A 9,248-nucleotide genomic window follows, 5' to 3' on the forward strand; every position below is an offset into this window, starting at 1 on the left:
ATCATGCAGGACAGATACGGGAGCATAAGTTACAAAGAGGGATATATGCTTTGATTGAAAGTAGTAACAGGGCAGAGAAGGGGGACTGGCCTCAGAAATCGGGTAATAAGAAGGTTGTACTATATGCTTTACCCTCCGCCGTGATTTTAAATCAAAAAGGACGGCAAAATCCACCCTCTGCACCCCCACCATATGGAGGTCCAGAGGGATGGACTTGTAGGGTTTGTAGTCAGCAAAATCTTTACTACAGAGAAACTTGTCTGGCGTGTAGAGCTCATCGCCCCCACGTACAACAAGTAAAAATGTTACAACCACCCGATGATGAGGCCCTTCCACCTTCACCAGAGCCAACACAACACTTGTACCCAGTGTTGACAAGGTCCCAGACAAGGAGAACCTTGGGTGTCCAGGACCCCCATGGAGAGACAGGGACTGAGATTGAAAATAATTCAAAAGAAGGGGCATCCCGAACTCCGCAAAGAGGAGGGGGGGAGACAGGTAGTCAAAACATCACTACTACCACAGTTGAATGGCGACCCTGGACCCCCAGTGAACAATTGGCCCTTTGCCAACAGTTACCAGACCCTCAGCTAGAGCCCAGTGCCTTTCTTAGGAAAATGAAAATGATCCAGATGAATTATAAAGCTAGCTGGAAGGATCTAATGGCCCTTCTACAGGTCAAATGTACTGAGGGACTGATGGGAACCATCAATCTTACTGCCCAGTTTGGTAGACATCAGCCCGGCAGTACAGAAACCACTGGGAGCGGGGACGAGTTCTTAGATAGATTACAATTATGGTGTAACAAACAAGCAGAAACCAGACGCACTGCTTTAACTACTTGTAGAAGGGAAAAGGGAGAGTCAAATGAAGCGTATTATGGCAGACTACTGACTAAGGTAGTAGACTCTGGGTGGGACCAGGCCCCTAATGCTTTGAAAAACACCATGATTGCTGAAGCATTCATGCAAGGAATCGGACCAAATATGGCCGAAAAGATCAGAGGCTGCACCCCAGATTGGAGACGCACAAACCCAGATGATTTGTATGCCAAGGCTGTTGGGTTTGCTGTAGATGAGAGAGAAAGGCAGTCGCTCCAGTAAAAAATTACACCAATTCTGGTACCATAAACCCGGGAAATCCAAGGAATCAAGGCCGACAGGGCACCCACCATAGACAACAAGGGAAGAGGGGCATTCAAACATGTTTTAATTGTAGAAAACCGGGACATCTGGCCAGAGATTGTTTGTGCCCAAACCAAAGGGACAATTATAGAGCACCTGCCCCTACTCAGGGTCAGGACAACTCACAATGAAGGTCAGGCTCTCCAGCCCCAGTATCCCTCTTATCTTCAGCAGAAAGAGGTATACAAATTTTCCAACCTGTACTGATTAATGGAAAGGAGGTGCCGTTCCTCATAGACACTGGGGCAACTAAATCTTGTGTCAGTAAAGACATTGTTACTCATTTTGATTTACCCTTGTCTGGTGAGAGTCAGTTAGTTCAGGGAGTATCAGGTCCCCCTGCCCCGTTTTACCAGACAAAGCCCATAGAAACTTCCTTTCAGGGGAGCAGGATTTTGACAAGATTCCTTGTCTCTGAAACCTCAGACAATATTCTAGGTACTGATGTGATGGGAGTACTGGGTTGTAACATCATGCTACACCCCTCTGGTGAAGCTTATGTACAAACCACACATACCAATCACGAGATACTTTGTTTAGTATCTGCAGCAGTGAATACTCCACATTCAGTATTCACCCTCACTGAGGAAGAAAGTGTGTTATTGTCTAAGGTTCCAGAAGGTCTGTGGGCAATAAGTAAAACGGATTTGGGCAAGTTAGATGTTCCTCCTGTTATGGTGAACTTGAAAGCAGGAGCCCAGCCACCTAGAATCAAACAGTACCCACTGACACACGCCCAAGAAGATGCTATAGCCACAACTATAGTAGAATTGCTAAAAGCTAATGCTTTAATAGAATGTACGTCAGTGGCCAACACACCACTGTTCCCTGTTAAAAAGAAGGGCAAAAAGGGTGAACCAGATACTTACCGCATGGTCCATGACCTAAGAGAGTTGAACAAAGTCACCTTGCTAGAGACCCCGGTAGTGCCCAACCCTCATACTTTACTGTCTGCAATTCCTACAGGGACCACGTATTATAGTGTCGTGGATCTCTGTAATGCTTATTTCAGTGTGCCTCTGCACCCCGATTGCCAATACCTATTTGCCTTCACTTTTAGAGGTAAACAATACACCTGGACAGTCCTGCCACAGGGGGCACAAAATAGTCCAAATCAGTTCACAAGGTGTCTCACACTGATCATGAATGCCTGGGACCCTCCCTCTGATGATGTTGTATTGTTGCAATATGTTGATGATCTTCTTCTTTGTGCCCCAGATAAACAGACATGTGAAGCCGCGACCATAAGCCTGCTGTGTTTCCTCTACCAGAACGTGTGTAAGGCCAGTAAAGACAAGCTGCAATTTTGAAAGCAAAAGGTGGTGTTCTTAGGTCATTGTCTGAGCCAAGGTACCAAACATCTTTCAGATGAACGGACCAAAGTGGTAAGGGAAATGCAGGTGCCAACCTCCCATGCTCAGTTACGTACCTTTTTGGGTCTGGTGTCATACTGTAGGCCATGGATCAGGTCTGCATCCCTGACCATGCAGCCCTTGTATGACTGTCTCTCCTCTAAACCATTCAGTCTGACACCAGAGGCTTTGGACGCATTTTATCAACTTAAGCTCCAGATAGTCAGCGCACCTGCCTTAGGCCTGCCTGACTATCAGAAGCCTTTTCAAATCTATGTCACTGAGATGATGGGACATGCTACTGCAGTTCTCACACAACAACATGGAGATAGAAAGCGTCCCGTGGCATACTATAGTGCACGTTTGGATGCTGTTGCAAGAGGAACGCCCTCTTGTGTAAGGGTTGTACTCTCCATACAGGCCCTGCTGGAGAAAAACTCAGACATTGTCCTAGACCACCCCCTAGTGGTATACACACCACATGACATCCATGCAATCCTCACACAGGTAGACAGACGTCATCTTTCTTTGGCGAGACAGAGCAAAATGGAATTTTCTCTACAATCCTCCTCCAACATCTAATTTCAGCGTTGTTTAACTCTGAATCCTGCAACTCTTTTACCAATAGGAGTGCATGATTCAAAGGGGGGAATAGAGGATGAGATATTTTTAAACTCCCTCTCAGAAGGTGACTTATTTGACAGCCAACATCAGCATGACTGTGTTGACCTGATGTCTCAAGAGACAGTCGGCTTCAGTCATGTTACTGATGCCCCACTGGAGAATCCTGACTATGAGATGTTTGTGGACGGTTCTAGGTACTTAACAGAAAAAGGCAAATTTGTTACAGGGTATGCTGTAGTCACTACACATGACACCATAGTACAAGAAGCCCTTCCACCACACGTCAGCACAAGAGGCTGAACTGAAAGCCCTTATAGAAGCCTGCAAAGTAGCAAAGGATAGCACAGCAAACATTTACACTGACTCCAGGTATGCGTATGGCATTGCACATGATTATGGCCCAATATGGAGGTCCAGGAACTTCCTGACGGCACAGGGTAAGCCAATTAAGAATGGAAACTTAGTAAGTCAGCTAATGGAAGCCATATTGCTCCCTAAGCAGTTGGCAATTGTGAAAGTCAAAGCTCACACAAGGGGAAGAGACCCTGAGAGTATCGGAAATGAGAAGGCTGATCGAGCAGCAAAAGCAGCGGCACTACTGCCATGGAAGGGTCTCAACCAGGTGAGCAAGATGGATATTGACCTAGCAGACCCCAAGGGGCTGTACGCTAAGGTGACTGGTGAGGAAATTGAGAAATGGGCAAAGGCTGGTGCCAGAGAATGTGAAGGAATGTGGAAAATGGGGGATAGACTGTGTCTGCCCGCAGCAGCATACCCCCAAATGGCTGGTTTGGCCCACGGTAAGGTGCATGCCTCTCGAAATGCCATGGAGTCACTAGTGGGTAAATTATGGTTTGCCCCAGGTTTTGGAAGGGCTGCAGGGAATCACGTAAAAGCATGTCACATATGTGCTCTACACAATCCAGGACAGGTAGTTAAAACACCTACCAAATGCACACCAAAATCCCTGTATCCATTTCAAAGGTTACAAGTAGACTACATACAATTGCCTAAATCTGGAACGTACGAAAATGTGTTGGTCTGTGTGGATTTGTTCTCAGGTTGGGTGGAGGCTTATCCGGTCAGCTGAGCAACTGCACAGGTAACTGCCAAGAAATTGATGTCTGAACTTGTGTGTAGATTCGGGGTACCTGAGGTGATAGAGTCTGATAGAGGTACACATTTCACAGGTGAAATAATGAGGGAAATAATGTCTGCATTAGGGATTGAGCAAGCTTTCCACACACCCTACCATCCCCAAAGTTCAGGCAAAGTGGAAAGGTTGAATGGCACACTCAAGTTAAAAATCCAGAAAGCCATGGCAGAGACAGGAAAGCCCTGGCCAGAGTGCCTGTCTCTAGCCTTATACTCAGTAAGGACCACTCCTAATAGAAAGACAGGTCTGTCACCATTCGAGGTGCTTTTTGGAAGTGTGCCTAGACTAGGGTTATATTTTCCCCAGACTTTACAACTTAATTATGACAGCACTGCCAGCTATGTCCAGAACTTGTGTCAAAGATTGAAAGTAACACATAAACAGGTGTTTTCTTCTATTCCAGACCCTTCTGATTTTTCAGGAACACATAGCTTGCAGCCTGGTGATTGGGTGGTTGTGAAAAGACATACCAGGAAGCCTCTTGAACCCAGATATGATGGTCCCTCCCAAGTATTGCTGACAACTGCCACTTCAGTCAAATTGGAAGGAAAATCTACCTGGATGCACGCTTCCCATTGTAAAAAGGTTCCTGAACCACGGCAGGAATGAAGAGATGGACATTACTTGTTTTATGCTTTCTAAAAGGACTCACAATCAGTGGAGCCTGGAAATCTCTTCAGGGACCTAGAGAAGTTGACAATAAATTTGTCAGACATCATCTTATAATGGTAGAAGGGTTCAATAAGGCCCTCAAAAATTGTTGGATATGCACTCACTCACCCATTTCCTCCTCCAGTCTACCGTTCATAGCTGTGCCTGTCCCCATGGAAGAACTGATCAACTGGTCTGGTTGTATGGATCACACCCACAATATGAAAGAATCAGTGTGGAAATTGTGGGCAAATGTTACTGTGGGGATACCAATAGTGGGGTGGACAGATTACCCATGGTGGCAAGGTAACCTTACTGGGGATAATGAGAATATCCAATATGTGACGTATAATGGAGATAGATGGGTTACCCAAAAGAAATCCACTGTTAATCGGTTAGGAGAAATTCCCCAAGCCCGACTACAGATAAGTTTTGCTGATGATGGGAAAAAGAGAGGGGATTTTTGGACACCTTGGGTCATAGAAAGAACATTACACAACATGTCCTGGGAACATGCTCATCTATTCATAGAAGGGAATAATCACACATGTAAAGAGATACCCGGGAATATAGAATGTGTAAATGAGACAATTGAAGAAAGACTTTATAGGAAAAAGAACCTCAACTTTGTTTGTGGAAATCGAGATTTTGGATATTGTGGGGCCCTGGGTAAACAACCATCTTGGTGTATGCTGAAAAATGTATCCAGCTTTGTGGACCTTGTGCACAAACTTATTACCCAACACTCAGCCTTCTTTGCTCTACCTCCTCAGATGTATTGGGCATGTGGCAACAATGCATACAAGTGGTTACCGGTGGGGGTGAAAGGTACATGTACAATAGTAAGACTCACTCCTGCCACCTTTATAGTTGATAGACTAAATGCAAAAGCCATACCTAAGCATACTCTGTACAAGAGAGCAGCTGATAACACCCCTAGGAAAAGTGGTAGACCCCACCTGGTCCAAATGAGTACAGGAAACAAAATAGTCAGTACAGTCCTTGTTTATCCAATGATAACGCAAACCTGGGATAAGCTAGTAGAAGCCACCGATTACTTAGATGATCAAATATGGGGTATATTAGGCGTACTTAACACCACCATAGCAGTACAAAACCAGCTGATCATAGTCACCAACCAACACACCCTGGTACTAGATTATGTTACTGCGGCCCAGGGTGGGATGTGTCAGGTGGTGGGACCTACCTGTTGCCATTATATCGATCCAGAAGGTAATATCAAAGGAAAACAAGAATTAGAGAATATATACAAATTAAGGGAAGAATATGAGAAGGAGGTGGGGAAAAATGAAGATAGCTGGTGGTCCGACACTTTTTCTTTTCTGAATCCTGTTAATTGGTTCAAGGGAATAGGTGGATGGATAACAGGGATATTACAAATCATTGTACAAATTGCCATGGTCATATTGTTTATATATTGTTTTTTCAAGTTAATTTTGATATGTTTTAATAGATGTTATGATAAAGATAGATATAAGTGGTAGACATTTATAAAAAAAAAATATCAGATGGGGAATCCAGCAGGGCTGGCATTTAGGGAACTAAGTGAACGTACTCATCTGATATGAAAAATAATAAATGTCTTAATGGGGGAATTGTGGGGGGACAATGATATCTTTGGAAAAATTAAGTATAAAAAGGTGGGGGCTTATGCTGTTATATCTCTCTATCCCATTTTTCCATCTCAGGGATGAGATGTCTCTTCCTCTGGGAACCGGTTAAACTGGCCATGTGTTGTGTATTTGTGTGAATACACAAAGAGAAAAAGAGTCAGGAAGAGAATGGGCATTGATAGGATTGTTGGACATAAAAGATCAAAGACGGGAAGCCCTAACACCTAAGGTGATAAGGAAATAGAATGGTAACACTAATTAAGGGGGGATATGAATACAGGATGTCTATTGAAATGTTAACCCCCAGACTGGCACCAGGCCTGGAGATACACATCTAGAATGACTATATTGCATTAGGCCTTGACCAATCCTGTAAGACCAGTTATGTCCCAATCTGCATGTGTCTGTATAAAACTACCTGTCTGTAACAATAAATCAGAACTCACTTAATACACTGCTCTGTGTGTCCGTGGCTTCTCCAAGCTTGCATATTTAAATTAGACCTACTTCAGCATACGTAAGGGGTCTTTGCCCTAACACCCCTTTAAGTTATGTATAAGTTCTAACCCAATCCAATAATTAATAAATGGCCTCCATCTCTCCAAGGACCACATAACAACAAGGTAGTCTTCCAACATAGTACAATGGGATGTGTCCTTCCTTGCCTTCAGTTTGGCTCCAGATATACCAAGATGAGTGGCTCAAGTGAAATTAAAAAATTTTACCAAAAAGTTGGTGATCTTACATCATTCATTTTGGATCGGGGCGTACCCTAGTACAGGTATTTCCAACAGACAGGTTGCTCCCTTCTACCATGGCTGTACCAAACCACATCTGTCCGACAACCTTCTCTAGAAAACCCAAAGCAAGAGAACGTTGGTGCTTGTAGGAGATCAACACTGCCGCTCTACTGTAACAGGAACTCAGGAGAATTTATAGGGGTTTCAAAAGTAGAGGAGACAATTAGAAGTGGAGCGTTGCTACTGCTTTCCTGATGATCATTACTTGCCAAGGTCAGCAAGGAGGCAGTTTTACCCCAGAAACCACCGCTTCTGTAGACCACTGTCTTGGGATATCCTAAGCCAAGAGGAAAAGTCGACAGCAGACAACCCCTAATTTGTAAAAATTCCATCAAATCCAGAGTGTTTGGTTATCTAAAATGTATCAATTGTCCGCTCCTGCCTGCACAAGGTGGTAGGTTACAAACGATACAAGACATTCTACATTTATTAAGTTGAACGTCTTGCTCTTTTTTCCGCCGCGACTTAATTAAGAATTGGACCTCAAGTTCATTTTCATAAAAGGGTGAACATTAATATGTAATAAATTAAGCGGACTTGTTTCATTCATGTTAAAAAGTGGCAGACTTGGCAATAAGTCATTACCCGGAGCTGACTCCATGGACGTGACTTGCAAAAATAATGGCCAACTAACGAGCCTGGTGTCAAGGATTCCGTCATTGGACAATGCTGAGAAGACTCTTACGCTGATTGCTGGAGAGGGGAAAAAAATCTATATGAAATACAAGGCATTCCAAATATCCATAACTTACTGCCACGGCCGATAATCACTTAGAGTTCCGCGCAATGGAACACTTCACAATCAATGTCAACAAAGCAAGAAGCCGATCTTGGAATCACAAAATTGCTTTGGATTACCATTTAATTCCATGTCTAAGACAGGCGACCAGCGGAGAGCCGACTGAGAAAGATCTATTGAGTCCAAAAGGTTTTTGTGATTTTTCTTTTTTTAATTGGAATAATCTTCTGTGGGGGGAGGGGGGGTCACTTAATCCACTCATTGAAGTAAGGACTTATCAAAACCAAATCAATGTTTTAGTGAAGAACAGGAGTAATTAAAATGGCTTGATCAAAAGAGTATTTGATGGCCATCTTTGTACTCAGACCTCGAGGGCCGATATTTACATACGTTTGTGGATATTTGATTCGCCACGAGGGAAATAAATTGAAGAAGCTTCAATGTTTGGAAATAAGCCTGAGTGTAGTGAAATGATACTGAATAACTAACAGCTTGATTATGAAGTTATGTGCTCTCTGCTGGAGCGTTGACTTCCTTTTTGCACACAGTGGTTCCTGTACGAACAATAGGTTAAACTCACTATGCAGAACTATGGGAGTCATATTGAAGCGCTAATAAATCTACATTATAAATTAGACAAGAAATATTGTGTGCACCAGAGAAGTAGAGAGGAAGTCAATGCAATAAAGCACATCATGTCACAACCTAACCCCTCAGGGGCTACGGTAAGATATGACAGTGGCACCATGGGAGTGCCATTGCTTTCACTATCCACCCTCAACTTCCTAATGGCTCCCGCTTTACAAGATTGTGGGAGCCATTAGGTTGATCTGGCAACTGGGAGCCTTCTTATGGCAAGCAATAGTATATAACAATTGAGGCCTACCTGCTAGGCTCCAATAGCCATACAAGGATTTTACCATTCACCATGATGCTTTATGGGAAGAATATGCAAATCTGACTTCCATGATGTAATTAGGAAGCCAGTGCCTCAAGAATGCACACCAATAGAAGGCGCTCACTGAGAATGTGCAAGTCTATCTTCCATGATGTAATTAGGAAGACAGAATCTCAGTCAAGCAAACCAATAGAGGGCGCTCCCTTTAAC

At 43.7% G+C, this 9,248-nt stretch overlaps 1 protein-coding gene across 1 annotated transcript; it reads left to right on the plus strand.

Moving 5' to 3' along the window:
- Nucleotides 1-4,921: 4,921 nt before the first annotated feature.
- LOC142196211 (uncharacterized) lies at nucleotides 4,922-6,472 on the plus strand. The gene has a single exon (XM_075266429.1). The coding sequence runs from the start codon at nucleotides 4,922-4,924 to the stop codon at nucleotides 6,470-6,472; it is 1,551 nt and encodes a 516-aa protein (XP_075122530.1).
- The last annotated feature ends 2,776 nt before the right edge of the window (nucleotides 6,473-9,248 follow it).

This window comes from Leptodactylus fuscus, chromosome 2 (assembly GCF_031893055.1).
Source record: "Leptodactylus fuscus isolate aLepFus1 chromosome 2, aLepFus1.hap2, whole genome shotgun sequence".
Classification (NCBI taxonomy): Eukaryota; Metazoa; Chordata; class Amphibia; order Anura; family Leptodactylidae; genus Leptodactylus; species Leptodactylus fuscus.

Bases quoted from the DNA above. Each gene is read 5' to 3' on its own strand.
- LOC142196211 (XM_075266429.1), top strand. From the start codon at position 4,922: ATGAAGAGATGGACATTACTTGTTTTATGCTTTCTAAAAGGACTCACA.